Source organism: Coregonus clupeaformis, chromosome 15, assembly GCF_020615455.1.
Source record: "Coregonus clupeaformis isolate EN_2021a chromosome 15, ASM2061545v1, whole genome shotgun sequence".
NCBI lineage: Eukaryota > Metazoa > Chordata > Actinopteri > Salmoniformes > Salmonidae > Coregonus > Coregonus clupeaformis.
In genome coordinates, this window is record NC_059206.1 from 5,048,212 (window position 1) to 5,063,703 (window position 15,492).

At 43.7% G+C, this 15,492-nt stretch overlaps 2 protein-coding genes across 2 annotated transcripts; one reads left to right on the plus strand and one right to left on the minus strand.

Annotated features, from left to right (window-relative positions):
• Positions 1-2,857: 2,857 nt before the first annotated feature.
• Positions 2,858-11,586, minus strand: LOC121582662 (beta-centractin). Its single transcript, XM_041898636.2, has 11 exons — positions 11,396-11,586; positions 9,871-9,935; positions 9,683-9,758; positions 9,453-9,578; positions 9,079-9,203; positions 8,760-8,976; positions 7,217-7,309; positions 6,900-7,074; positions 6,689-6,750; positions 5,104-5,144; positions 2,858-5,008 (listed from the first exon to the last, which is right to left on the minus strand). The coding sequence occupies exons 1-11, from the start codon at positions 11,441-11,443 to the stop codon at positions 4,906-4,908; spliced, it is 1,131 nt and encodes a 376-aa protein (XP_041754570.1). The 5' UTR covers positions 11,444-11,586; the 3' UTR covers positions 2,858-4,905.
• A 420-nt stretch (positions 11,587-12,006) lies between these two features.
• On the plus strand, positions 12,007-14,747 carry LOC121583364 (E3 ubiquitin-protein ligase MARCHF5). The gene is made up of 7 exons (XM_041899540.1): positions 12,007-12,127; positions 12,587-12,673; positions 12,760-12,962; positions 13,166-13,296; positions 13,517-13,691; positions 13,906-14,072; positions 14,166-14,747. Exons 2-7 carry the CDS (start codon positions 12,645-12,647, stop codon positions 14,337-14,339), a joined length of 879 nt encoding a protein of 292 aa, XP_041755474.1. The 5' UTR covers positions 12,007-12,127; positions 12,587-12,644; the 3' UTR covers positions 14,340-14,747.
• Positions 14,748-15,492: the final 745 nt, after the last annotated feature.

Here is a 15,492-nt window from a genome sequence, read left to right on the forward strand (position 1 = left end):
TACCAAGTATATTGAAAGCAGGTTATTCCATACAGGCGTGGTTCCTGAGTTAATTAAACAATTAACATCCCATCATGCTTAGGGTCATGTATAAAAATGCTGGGAAGGTCATTATTTTGGCCATTATTTTGGCTACCATGGCTATACCCCCATAGGATGACAATGCCCACAGGGCATGAGTGGTCACTGAATGGTTTGATGAGCATGAAAATGATGTAAGCCATATGCATTGTCTGTCTCAGTCACCGGATCTCAAACCAATTGAACACTTATGGGAGATTCTGGAGCAGTGCCTGAGACAGCGTTTTCCATCAACAAAACATAAAATTATGGAATTTCTTGTGGAAGAATGGTGTCGCATACGTCCAAGTTCCATGCTCTTGTAGAATCAATGCCAAGGTGCATTGAAGCTGTTCTGGCTTGTGGTGGCCCAACGCACTATTAAGACGCTTTATGTTGGTGTTTCCGTTATTTTGGCAATTACCTGTAGTTTACTCCTGCTCTTATACTCCTCATGGGTCCTCCTGCTCCTCTGGTGGTGTAACAGAGACATCTAGTGGTCAGAGAAGATTAATGCATGTCTCTTTAACTCATTTACATTTACGTCATTTAGCAGACGCTCTTATCCAGAGCGACTTACAGTTAGTGAATACATATTTTTTTTATATATATATACTGGCCCCCCGTGGGAATCGAACCCACAACCCTGGCGTTGCAAACGCCATGCTCTATCAACTGAGCTACATCCCTGCCGGCCATTCCCTCCCCTACCCTGGACGACGCTGGGCCAATTGTGCACCGCCCATGAGTCTCCCGGTCGCGGCCGGCTGCGACAGAGCCTGGATTCAAACCAGGATTCGAACCAGGATCTCTAGTGGCACAGTTAGCACTGCGATGCAGTGCCTTAGACCGCTGCGCCACTCAGGACCAACTCCCCACCTGTCAGTCATATGGACATCTCCATTCAGACTGATGCTCTATCACTTCCTCTTGTCTCCTGAGATTGAATCATTCAAGACAAGAAATTCCCACTGACTAAGTTAATTTTCTTTATTGCAATAATAGCCATCTCAGGTGGTTGTCATTGGGAGTCTGATTGTTAACGTGGGAGTAAATTCACAAGGGAGGTGTCATTCAAATCACTCATTATTAAAGGGTTTCTTTGAACTAGCAAACTATGCATGACAACGTAAATAAATAAATAACTAATAAATCCTTCACTGTAGAGATACTTATGTTTCAAGTTTCAACATGTAAAATAACCACTTATACAAATAGAAAAAATTACACTGCTCAAATAGTAAGATGACCACTTTTGAACTCACATTGTAGGATAAATACAGTGTGATTCTCTCTAACTTGTCTCCTCTCTAACTCTTCCATGGAGTCATCACATCTGCACTATCATTCTTCAGGTCTCCATCACTTCTCCCTGTCTTCTTCCTGTTTCTTCTTCTCCTTCTCCCTGTATATGTGAGCTGCTCAGTTCAAATCTGTCAGTCTTTCTACCAGTCTCTCTATCACTCTATCCTTTTCCACCATCTCTCTATCCTTCTTCATTTCTATCCTTAATCTGTCTATCCTTCTCCTTCATCTGTCTATTTTTCTCCGTCTGTCTGCTGAACTCCCTCTCCATCTTTGTCTGTGAGATCATGATGTTCCTCTGTAACTCAGGTAGGACCATCTTCATCAGGTTTCTCTCTGCTTCAACTCTGACCTCTCCTTCATAGTTCTCCATCATCTCCTCTATCTCCTGTCTGTGTCTCTCCTCCCTCTCCCTTCTCTCATTCTCTCTCTTCTCTCTAAATCTCTCCAGCTTTCTCTCCATCTCCTCCCTCCTATCAGACTCTCTCTTCAGCTCCCTCCCCAGCTCTCTTCTTCTTCTCATCCCTTTCTTCTTTCACCTGTCTCTCCAGTTCAGTGGTTCTTTCACTGTTCTAATATCTACCTCATGTTCCTGGATCACTCTCTCTATCTTCTTCAGAGAGTCCTGTCACTGTTTCTCAAGCCTCTCTCTCTCCTCCCTGTTTCCTCTCCTGTCTCTCCATATGGATATTTTCCTCCATCTCTCTGACCTGGTCCTCTGCCTCCTGGTAGGTCTGACTGCTGTAGAATCTCTCTCTGTTTCCTGCCACCATCTCCTCTACCTGCTCCAGCAGCTCTGGGACCTGAGTGCCATGGGGCCTGTCCTTAATGTTGAGGACGTGGTACCTGCTCCCACATTTTTCTACAAGCTGACTCCCTGCTTGGAGAAACTCCTCAATGCTCTGCTCTTTCAGGCCATCAGCATGGGTGAATAGAATCACAGTGTGTCCCCAACAACCCTCCCCATAAATCTATAATACACACATACTGTATCTACATGTTTCGAGAACACACTGCACAGGAAATCTACAGAATAAACAAACGTTTTACTTTCACCTTTGCACAGGTAGGCTATACACAGGTACTTGGGAGTAAACTCCTCCCCCCTATATTATTCTCTCTGCTTTTTGGTAAGTGGATTTCTGCCAACATACACAATATGGTGCTATCAACTTCAGCCCTAATATCCAGCCAGCAGTTGGTAGTGATGTTCTTATTGAGTAACTGATAAATGATCCAGAGCATTGTCAGTTTATCTGATATGACTTGCTTATAAATGTGGAATGACTTTCATTGTAAAGCATGTGCAGTGCTTATGAATGAATGCCTTTTAAAGCCGTTATAATTTATAATTTGTTTAATATGTGATCAAAGTTACCAGAGTGTAACTGAACTGGGTCACAATGTCTGAAATAGTTCATAGCATCCTGTTGGTTATGATTATCATAAAGATTATTAATTAATGAATTACACAAACACCAGACACCTCCAACAGCAGTCATTAACTTATTTATTATATACTGAATTTACAAAATGAAAAGTAAAAGCGACACTTGAATAAACAGTATCGTACTTTTATTTTTTACGTTTTGAAAAGCGGTCCACTGTACACAAGGCTGATGAAGTTTAGAACCTTTTAAAAAACACCCAGAATCTAAAGTGGACTTTCCGTGCCGGGGCACATGAGTAAGGTGGACGCCGGTTTGGAAACAACCCCTTTACTGCCACTGAGACGCAGGGAAATCAGCTTAGCCATAATAACACCCAGATTTCTACTGGTACATGAGGGGGAAGAGAGGGTAGAAAAGTAACTGATAATAATCCACCATCTTGTGCTTCTACATGCTTATTATGAGAATGGTCCTACTACAGTCTATAGCAACTAAACATTGCTCTCTCTCAATGTTTCTAACCCATACACTTATGGTGCTTTAAAATAACTCACAGGGCACATTTAACAGTTGATCTCCACCATCGTTTAAATGGAGCCAAATATGGAGCCTTTGGATATAAAAACAACGTTTGTTGGATGATCTCTGTGGCCTTTCACCCAATCTTCATCTATTCCCTGACCCTTGACCTCTAATCCCTGACACTGAGATCAGAGTTCACTCCAGGTTGTAGCTACCCCTAACCACAGATCTAGGATCAGATAAGCCTTCATCAATCTGAAGGTTAACCAGAAAGGTGATTAATAAATCTGACTGTATCAATGGTTAGGGGAGACTTGGACCTCCTCAGAGATTATCCTGTCCAGGAACACAGCTCTCAGATCAGTCTCTCTGTGCAGTACAGAACACTAACGTGTTTTAAGGACAGCACTTTGTCATGTTTAAACTTTACAAGGCATTTAAGGGTCCCATTCAACAGGTCCCAAAGTTGAACTGTCATATCTTAAACGGTCATATAGAAATAGCAAGTCATCTAATGGTTATTTAAAGTTGAAATCCCTCCCGTTGGATTTGGTACCGTGAGGAGGGTACATCTCACCAGTTCTTTGTTATCAAACCATTTCCACTAACGTCATTTTCAGACAAAGATTAAAAAAATACAGCTAACAGAATGGAGATACTTTACACTTTGCCAAATTATAAGGAAGCGTTAAACATCGCTGTCGTCTAAACATGTCCATTAGTCGTTGAACACCTGTGGGAGGGTTGGTGAAGAGAGAAGTTCCTTGAATGTTTTCCAAGGAATTCCTTGGATATTTGATGAGCCAATGTAAAACACAGTGGTATTCTTTACCCCAGTCTACAGAGAGTAGCATGACATATTCCTATAGCAGACTGTCATAACCCTGACCCTCAATACAATCTCATTTAACAAATGGAAACAACAAATAAATTAAAACAATGGTGAATTCAACCATTGCCATTAACATGGTGATTTGTAACCATGACAACCAAGATATCTTTTTTAAAGAACGCAAAAAAAGAAAGTCAATCTCTTCGGTTTGGAATGGAATTCTTACAGTATCGTAAAACATGAACCTTCATTGTCATTGGATGATATGATGCAAGGTATCGTACAGGGAAGGGTAGATAGGAGAGTAATGTAAATACTTCAGGTTTGAGTAGAGTATAGCATTTCCCCTTTAGAACAGAAAAAACAGGCCAGTCCACAGTATTGACAGATGCCCACGCAGCCCTGGGTGTGTGTGAGGAGGGTGGAGATGCGTGAGTGTGGGAGTGTGTGTGTGTGTGTGCGTGTGCGTGTGTTTGTGGAGGGAGGAGGTCAAAGGCTTTCCTGAAGGGCCACCCTGCTCTCTCCCTACACCCATAGGTGGATGGTAACAGAAGGCATGCCGAATTGAGAGAGGGTGTATATGGAAACTCCCCTGGCCAAAGGATGGGGGAAGCCATAAGGAGAGGGGTAGACTAGGGCAGACATGGGGCTGTGGGGATAGTTGGAGATGTTTGGGGCAAATCAGTAATGTGGGGCAACAGAGCAGATACAGGAGCATTGGAGGGTAGTGTAGTGACAGGTTGGGGTAGCACAGGGCAGATAGGTCATGTTGAGGTCAGTTTAAGGGCAGCGGTGTTAGAAGGTCTTCCTGTGGATGGCCCGTGCTCTGTCCTCCTCATACTCCTTCTTACTGACCCACATTTTCTTAAAGGTGTCCAACGACGCCAGGATGGAGCCACTACACAGAACACAACAGAGGGAGGAGAGGAGAGGGGGATTAGGGAATAGAGAGATGTGTGACTGTGAGTGAGTCTGTGTGTGGTAATCTCTTACCCGATCCACGTGGAGTAGAGCCTCTCCTGAGGGGCGGAGATCTGGACAGGAAACACAGAGAGAAACAGGAAGTCAGCCGGGGCTTGTTGAGGAGACATCCTGCCCACACATGCTAAAAACATCAGATTCATATAGTAACATGCTGTCATGACTCTCCTGGTTGAGGATCAAAGGCCTCAGATCATCTTGGCAAATAGCTGACAACAACCAGACCCCTCCTACCCACAGAAGAGGGGGGGCTGGGCCGGTTTTGACACCTCAACACTTAGGCAGGAGGGGAATGTCTCCCTTGCTCTTCAGTATTGGTAAAGGAATGTGCTTTGTCTCCAGAATACTTTTGCCGCCAAAACTTTTACTTCCAAAAAGTGAACACTGGATCAATATTTCCAACATCAGAATGTGGGGAATGGTCAGTGGGGATCTAAAGAATAATCATGTCATATTGTTTATTATTTTGTGATGTCATTAAGGATGGTATCAAGAACATACTGTAATTTGGAAAGTATACACATTCTATCTGTCAAGTCTTCATCCAATACGTTGTGTATAAGAAATGAAGAACAATGATGAAAGTATTTTTGTTAAGATTGGAATGTGATTTTAGTTTCCTAATGAGGTCATTGTTTTTCATTTAAACTATGCACAGTAAGTAGCCACGCCCCAAGTGAGCTCAGAGATCGTGTCAGGAAGTAGGAACGCCCCTTTTACCAAGAGGGCATAAAGGCTTGAAAGACAAATTCACATCAGACCAGAAAGCGTGGAGACGGTAGTCCACACGTTTGAAATGGTTAGAACTTTGAATCTCAACACGAGCTGAAGAAGATAAACTCAATAGACCAGAAAATTGCCAGTCTGCAGCTGTGCGTGTAAAGGGATCTAGAACTTTGACTAAAGACACATTTTTACATTTACATTTTAGTCATTTAGCAGATGCTCTTATCCAGAGCGAGTTACAGTTAGTGAGGGCATACATTTCCCACGAGGTGGGAAGAAGAAAATCCCATCTCAGCCAATCATTAGAATGCATCTGAGTATCTGTTCTATTTGAATGCATCAACGATAATTTGACTCTCTCTTTGTCTCTCCCCCTCCCTCCCTCTTCCTTACCTCTCCCTCTTCTGATAACCAAGCAGTCATGCTGTTAGTCCGCTAGGGACCTTTTCTCATGTATTAAGTGTATGTATTCTGTGTTATTATTTAGTTAGCTAGTAAATAAATAATTAAGCCAATTTGTGTAGTGCTGATTCATAAGTAAAGCTGGGGTTCTTGCGGATCCAAGAATTCTGCTACCGTTCAGAATGAGACTGATAAGAGGTAATGATTAATACGTTGACTGTTTTATACATTTTGATAGGTAACGACATTTAGAGTTTAATTCGGGAGATGGTAACTCTATAAACAACTTATTACGTGGTGCCCCAAATCCTAATGAGTTAATTGTTACATGATTCATTTCATTGAGTAACAATTAAACATAGTTAGTTGATTCGATAAATAACAGTCATCATATTAATGAAAGTCACGTCACGACAATGCTGAGCTCTGGCCAAGAAGAGGTGATAAGCTGGGTCATTAATTACTATACCTTGATCTTCACATCTTTGGGAGCGAGCTTCTTCACTTCGCTTAGTAACCTGTCCCCGAAGCCTGCAGCAGAAAAGACTGTTAGCTAACATTTTGTAGGTTTCCGCAACACTTAGCTAAGGGGCCTTAAACCACATGAGGAAACACCTACTTTCACAACACACTGGTATTAGTTGTTTTTGGTCAGTGTGTGTGTGTGACGTGTGTGTAACCTTTGAGCAGTGTGGATCCTCCAGACAGTACGATGTTGGAGAAGAGTGTGCGTCGGAGGTCCATGTCAGACTTCTGGATGGCGAAGGCCAGCACCTCGTGGATCCCCTCGCTCTCGTCTCCAATCAGGTCTGGCCTGAACAGCAGCTCTGGCGCGCGGAACCTGGCTGGACCAATCTGGACAGGGGGCAGAGGTCAGAGTTAGGGTCAACTGGGTGTCAGAGTGATGTTGTTGATGTTTGTGGTCCTTCAAATGAAAACAAAGGTGTGTGTTTGTATGTGTGTGTGTGTCTGTGTGTGTGTGTGGTGTGTGACTCACATCCAGTGTGCTGCCGTCGGGGAGTGTGTACTGGGCCTTCTCGGTCTCCAGAGTCTCATCCTTCTGGGGGTTCAGGGACAGGTAGCAGGCTCTCTGAGGACAGAAACACACACCCACATTACCAACACATCCCTATTGACAGCTCCTATTGACAGTAGGGCTGGCCAATATATCAAATTAATTTGATTCATTCGAATGTATATTTTTACACGATATTCCAAATGCCTGTATCACATTTCGTCTTTATGAGCGTTTATGTCCGCTTGTTCTCGTGTTGTATTTTTGGTCTCGTCTCCGTCGCTCCTTCTGTGCGAGATGCATGTCTCCGACCCTAACAATGGGAGTTGTTGTCCCAAAGGCAGGAAGGCAGGTGACAAGCTTAGGTAAAAAATAAGCCCATAGAAACACATTGGGCTTATTTTGGACAGATTTTAGCAAGAGTGAAACCTCTCACTTTGCCTCTTGCTCTATGGTTTACACACACCAAGCTCCTCCCCCGGCCTCTCACGCCAACAAAGTTGAGAGATCACATCTTACTCTCTGACAAGCGGTTTCAACTCGCTATTTGCATTTGTGGTTTGGTCCAACAGAATCGGTCATATGGACACCAAAACACATTGAGACATTATTTTACTGTAATAGAGGAGAAGTTAACTTTTCTAACGATACCCTTCTTATGTCTCAACTACTCAAATTGTGCGCAGAGCAGACACTACTAAAACGGGAGTATCAATGAAAATTGATTCTGGAAAATGCATGCTCAGTTTGTCGTGCGCAGCACTGGCGTACGCCACTAGCAGCATTTTAGCCAATGACTGTTATACTAGCAAGTCTGTGTTTTATAAATGTGCAATTAGCATAAAACACAATTATATAAGGAATTGGCAACTCGTTCTCATTCTGAGAAATAAGGTAGGCCACTTGATTTCAACATCTGAACAAAGTGGACAGGTTAGCATGCTGTTCAAACAGTTGGAGACTGACAGAAGGGTGTGTTCATAACAATTCAACTGTTCTGCCTTGTTAGCTAGCAAATACATCCAAGTTGGCTAATCACTAGCACATGGGCTTGACTGATTGTTGATGAGACCTGTGTTAACTTTCTATAGCCTAATGCCTGCTAAAAGACGTTAGTCATTATGAGTGAATGTGCATTTTGGATGGTTCTAGTTAAATTTTTTAACAATAAAAAACAGGTTGAACTATTTTGATAAAATAATGTAATTATTAGTGGTTCTTATGGTTGTGGAAGGCTTATATTTAGCCTAGGTATAACTTCACAAGCCCTGAATTCATTAGATTATTGCTGACTGTTTGAAATGCAGTGTATTTGACCTTTAAAATTGTACAACAATGCTTATTTAGAGAAAACATAAAAATAAAAAAATAAAAAAGATATATATCGTGAATCGCCCATAAGTTTGAAAAAAATGTAGATATGATTTTTAGGCCATATCACCCAGGCCTAATTGACAGCAATTCCTATTGAGCCCTGCATTTTCTTCTAGTTAGGTCACACATGCACACACTGTCCGTCCCGTACCTCTTTGATGGTGCGGACCACCTCAAACTCTGCGGAGGTATGGAAGTCGTAGCCCTCCTTGCGTAGCAGCAGCCGGAGGTAACGGGACACGTCCCTTCCAGCGATGTCCACCCTCATGATGGAGTGGGGAATGGCAAAGCCCTCGTAGATGGGCACCGCATGGGTCACCCCGTCACCCGCATCCAACACCACACCCGTGGTACGCCCTGTCGCATAGCTGGGCCAGAGAAAGGGGCGTGAGTATAACTAACACACAAAAGCGTGCCTGCACACACTAACACACACACACACAAGTATGTACACAAACACACACACTCACAGACTGAGGACTGCCTGCATGGAGATAAAGAGGGCGGGGACATTGAAGGTCTCAAAGAACACCTCAGCCGCCTTCTCCCTGTTCTTACTGGGGTTCAGAGGGGCTTCAGTCAACAGGACAGGGTGCTGGAGGGGAAGAGAGATCCAGTTAGCATGCTAGCCAGAAGGCTGAAAACCGCTTTCTTAGTCATACTAGCTCCCTTGTCTGTTAAATACTTTTCACACATTCTTACAACATCCATCATTTTTATACAATTCAATAAATCAACAAGCCTAACATTTACATTTAATACAATGGTTAACTGTTCACATAGTGAGGAGATTAGAGACATGAAAAGAGGAGGAGGAGAATAAGGAGGTGAGAGGAGAGCCCACCTCCTCTGAGAAGGTCTGCAACTGTTCCTTAGAGTAGACGTACTGCCAGATCCTCTCCATATCGTTCCAGTCCTTCACTATACCATGCTCCATAGGATACCTGACAGACAGCAACCCTCTGTGCTCCTGGGAGGGAGGGAGATAAGAGAAGGGTTAGAGGCTTGTTGAAACAGGCCCCTTCATAGTGTGTGTGTGTGTGTGTGTGTGTAAGACTATGGTATGAAGCCTACCTCTGCTTTGGGTCCAATGAAGAGGTCCCCCTCCAGGGCTCCTGCCATCACGCGCACGTGCTTGGGCCGGCCCACACTGGATCACACACAACAGAACACAAAGTTAGAAACACAACCCCTCGGATACTATCTATCTGAATCACAGCTGTGTGTTATTGATGTAGGATAGGTAAAAATAAAGGTTTTACTAGTTGGGGAAGCAGTATTTGGGGATCTGGTCTCCAGCAAAGCCAGCTTTGACAACACCTGAACCCTGGGGAGAAACAGATGGAGGCAGAGGGAAGATTAGGAGAGAGAGGACAGGAGAGAAAGCTATGACTACTTAAGTTGTCTGTCCCACCCACCACAATTAACACTCCTCTTGTGTGTGTTGGATCATAAGACGCAGCCTGAGGCAGCAGAAGGCATCATCCCTCTCCTTCTGAGACATCACACACATTCCAGCCCCTGTCTGCTGGGTCATGGCAGCATCACTGGGCTTTAACATGCCTAGTCTTTCCTTATAATGAATAGTTATAATGGTTTGAGTACTACTCCAGTAAAACATTAGCATGAAAGGCCTCTGGGCTAATGACAGGGCAACATATGACACAGGTAGTATTATGTTGACAACAACACAACAGTTATCACCTGCAAGGTCGGGTACACTCATTCAGGTTAAATAATCTAGTAAAGCAGCTCATTTTGGAATTAAGTTGTTTATTTCTTGAGTGGTATGCGCTAAGGTGCATTATCAGTGACAGGTGGCGATAGCTAACACTTGCTAACGCTGCTAGCTAATTTCTTACTCGGCCAACGCATTTCGCATAGATGGCTAGCCGTTCGCAAGGTGGGGTTTGTCTCCCGGCGACCCAACTGTGTGTCTAGCCGGTGTTGCAGCTAGTTACCTAGCTAGTGGCTGACGTTAACTGTAAATGTATCATATGAATCTATCTAGCTAGTTATTTTTCCAGAACAGAACGTATGATGGAGACGACACAGGCAAATCAGTGTTTGGAAAAAGAACAACGTTAGCTGGCTAGCTAACTAGCTGGTTCTGCAGCACACACAGCAACATAAATATTTAACAAAGAGACATTCTACTACACGAGGTGTACGTGGAAAGAGCTGGCTAAATGCAACTGGAATATATTAATGAATAGCAAGCTAGTACACTGTATTCAGTAATGTCAGCTATCAAAGCACAGATAGAACAATGAGACAGATATTTCACCGGATGTATAAACGTGAAGCATCCACTTGGCGTTTCCACTCACTACCAAATATGGAAGCCCAATGTGGGAGTAGATTGAAGGAGATGGATTTTGGCCATCATTCTGCAAATGTTCTCCTAGATGAAACATTTGATCTCAATACAGTTTTCTTTTCCAAAAAATATAATCTGTTGTACACTTGACCCTTTGCCCGAAACATTTTTTTTGAATCGCGTTGTTTAGAAGGGGTGCAAAGGCGAAATGAGTTATTGCACATGCGCACTTCAGAGTAGATGTTCCCTAACGGAAATATGTAGATGCATGCTAAAACTGGCCAATCGGATCTCGCCCAACTATTACTATTTTGTTTCCATTGGAAACGACAGGCTGTGGTCTATCTTGGATTAGTTATAAAAATATTCGATCAAAGCTTCCAACACAACACTAGCTAGCTAACCTCCCTGGCTAGTCGTTAGCAAGTTAGCTAGGCAAGGGTGTGGTAGAGTGACATCATACTTACATTATCGATCACAACCGGCTGGTTAGCTATAATGTCATAGGACTCCATGACGAACTGATTGTTGAAGATATGTTTCTATTAATCCTTTGATACAATCTTGCCTATTTGATATTTTAATCATGTAAATAACGCCCCGTCACCGTGGTCTCAAACCACTCGTCGCCACTGCTTGCTTTGATCACAACCTAACCCAGTCAGTATGCGGTTGTCTCTAGAGTAGACAGACAGTGGTAACAGCCAATGGCAATGCTGCCAGCTGGAGCCCACGTGCTAGCTGTCAAACCCAGATTCAGGGTTGTGAGCTTGTGCACTGTTTTTGCCGGCTTGCTTTTCCATAATCATCATTATTATCATCATCACAATCTTTATGAATAAATGTACCTTCAGCTAAATCAACGTTGCCCCCTTTACAAGATGAATAGATGAGCATCAGAGAGGGTGGAAACATAATGTCCATTACATTGTTATGTTTGTTAAATCATGGGTAATTATTAGTGAACAGAAATTATGTAGTTTTTATCTGTCTGTAAATTCCACAACATCCAAAAATGTTCACGTTGGAGAAAAAATATAATTTGCCTTTAAGATAAAGTGTCTGTAACCGGAAGGACTGTTATGTATTTTTGTCCGTCAGTAGGACTGGCAGTGCGAAGATTTTCTATCAATCAAAACTATTTTATTGTCGTTCAACTGTAAGGTACTTCGGGTTTTTTATATAGAGGCATTGTCGAGGTAAGAAACCACTGTCATTATTCAACAACAACTAAAAGTTATGAATTCCTCCACGCTATAGATAGCTAGCTAGTATGGCTTACTGGAGGTAGCTAGTATGGCTACTCTAAACACTTGGCCGTTAGCAAGTATCACAAAGCGATTAAAATGTATGAATGACAAATTGTATGGACATATAATTTTCTGATCCAACTAAAACATAGAAAATATGCATCACAACATTAACTGTAGCTAAGATTAGCTTGCAGTTGTTCACTGGGGCATGTCAGTTAGCTAAGGCCTTTGTAGCCAGTAGCCAGCTAAATTACAAGTTTGGCTGAAAGTGAGTTTGTGAATGCAGAAGAAGCAAGCTGATACAGGCAGTTAGTAAATAAATGCTGTCTGTATTTTAGCCAGATGTAGAGAAACTGAAAGTGTGTGTGTGTGTGTGTGTGTGTGTGTGTGTGTGTGTGTGTGTAGGTCTTGCCTGGCTGGCCCATGGTGAGACGGGGACCTAGAGGAACTGAACAGACTCAACATGGCCTGTGTGGAGGAGCCCCCTGAGAAGTAAGTCTGTGTGTAACCGTGTGTGTGTCTGTGTAACCGTGTGTGCATGTTTGTATTCACCTGTGTCTCCCTCTGTGTGTGTCCAGGCACTGCTGGGTGTGTTTTGCAACAGAGAGAGAGGACCGTGTGGCAGAGTGGGTGAGCCCCTGCAGGTGTAAGGGCTGTACCAAGTGGATCCACCAGGCCTGTCTGCAGCGCTGGCTCGATGAGAAGCAGAAAGGAAACAGTGGAGGAGCCGTCAGCTGCCCTCAGTGTGGCACAGAGTACCACATTGTCTTTCCCAAAATGGGTAACTAACACACACACACACTGCATCATCTTACCCAAGGTGGGATATAGAACAAACACACTCACCAACTAGCACACAAATACACTCTACACACCACAATGAAAGCTCTATTCTGTAGCTTTCATGTCCAGGTGTGTCAGTTAGTTAATGACTGTCTGTATATGTTTGTCGTCTTCCCCGTCCCCCTCCCCTCCCCCCTCCAGGGCCATTGGTGTACTTCCTCCAGCAGGTGGACAGTGCTCTGTCACGGGCCAGTCCATTCACTGCTGCCGGGGTGGTGGTGGGGACAGTCTATTGGTCAGCTGTCACCTATGGAGCTGTGACTGTCATGCAGGTACATGCCCCTTGACTCCTGACCCCTGAACCTTAACCCTGTCATACCCATTATACCCTTACCCTTGTACCCTTACCCCTAACCTTTGACCCATAACTAACACTAACTACTCACTAGTTCAGTAACTAGTTCAGTGAATCCATTGCATACAACAATGCAACTCAAAACACAAGATTCCCAGTTCACCTCTTTCCATCCCTCCCTCTCCCTCTTTCTCCAGGTGGTGGGCCATAAGAAGGGCTTGGATGTGATGGAGAGAGCAGATCCTCTGTTCCTCCTGATGGGTCTACCTACCATCCCTGTGATGCTTGTCCTGGGCAAGATGATCCGCTGGGAGGACTACATACTGAGGCTGTGGCAGAGACACTCCTCTAAACTACAGCTGCTATTGCCAGGTACACACACACTGGTGTATGGCTGTCTGTCTGGTGTATGGCTGTCTGTCTGGTGTATGGCTGTCTGTCTGGTGTATGGCTGTCTGTCTGGTGTATGGTTAACTCTAGAGAGAAGATGTTTAGGTTTAGTAAATGTTACAGCATATAGTACATTCTGCAAAGAAATGCATATTATTAAAAAAAAGTTTTAAAAATCTCACCCCCTCCCTCCCAGGTATAGGTCGTCCATTGCCCCGTGTGCCAGCTGATGCGGGTAATGGAGGGGACCACCTGTCAGTGTCTCGTACTCTGTGTGGAGCTCTCATCTTCCCCTCTGTAGCCAGCCTGGTGGGACGACTGATCTTCAGTAGGGTACCCTCATCTCTGCAACGCACCGTTCTGGTGAGGGAATAGTGTTTGTGTATTTGTACAGTATGTCTCAAGGCTGGGGTGGCATGTGTTTTATGCTTGTCTCTTTCTCTCTCTGTGTTGTAGGGTGGTATAGCATTTGTGGTGATGAAGGGAGTGTTGAAGGTGTATTTCAAACAGCAGCAGTACCTTATTCAGGCCAACCGCCACATCCTCAACTACCCCGAGAGAGGGAGGGACGGAGAGAGGGAGGGACAGGGCGAGGGAGGAGAGGACGACACGGAGGACAGCGGAAACTAGTGAATGCAACACTCTCCTTAACCATAGAGGGGGAGGGAGGGAGAAGTAGAGGGGAGATAGTTAGAGTTAGGCACACAACGACAGCAGAAACGATTGACAGCCTCCCAGAATCCTCTATTCCCAATCGCAATGTAGTTTTATTTAACTCAGACAAGGGGTGTGTTTAGGAGGTGCATTACGTTTCCAAACAGAGAACTTGTCCAATAGGAATGCAATTCTTAGTTTTGTGTTTGACATTCTTTCTCCCATTTGTGTCTCCTGAATGCAACCCAGCTCTGCTATTTGCATTGTAAGATATCCACCAAACCATGACTGTATGTGTGAGCGTGTGTGTACACTGTAGAGCCCATGCTATTTTATTTGCCTGTATGAATGAATTGGCTAATAAAGTGATATGATTGTTAAATACTGCAGTCTCTCTGTTTGATGTGATTGATTAGGATCCCCATTAGCTGACGCCAATGGCGACAGCTAGTCTTACTGGGGTCCAACACATAACAAAAAAGACAATTGACAAAATACTTTTCAATTTGCATACATTTAAAAACATGAACATGTAGTGTGTGTGTGCATCTGTCAGTTACACATACATGTCCGTACATACACACAACAAGTAGGTCACATGGGGGAGAGACGTTGTGCCCTGAGGTGTTGCTATATTTTTATTTTTTAAACCAGGTTTGCTGTTCATTTGTGCTATATAAGATGGAAGGGAGTTCCATGAACTCATGGCTCTGTATAATACTGTACGTTTCCTTGAATTTGTTCTGGACCTGTGGGGGCATGTCTAGTGGGGTAAGTGTGTGTGTAAGTTGACTATGCAAACAGTTTCTTATAAAAACAAGAAATGACGCAGTCAGTCTTTCCTCAACTCTTAGCCAAGAGAGACTGGCATGCATTGTATTAATATTAGCCCTCTGATTACAATGAAGAGCAAGACCTGCGGCTCTGTTCTGGGCCAGCTGCAGCTTAACTAGGTCTTTCTTTGTAGCACTTGACCATACGACTGGACAATAATGATAAGGTAAAACTAGAGCCTGCAGGACTTGCTTTATGGAGTGTGGCGTCAAAACAGCAGAGTATCTCTTTATTACGGACAGACCTCTCCCCATCTTTACAACCATTGAATCTATGTGTTTTGACCATGACAGTT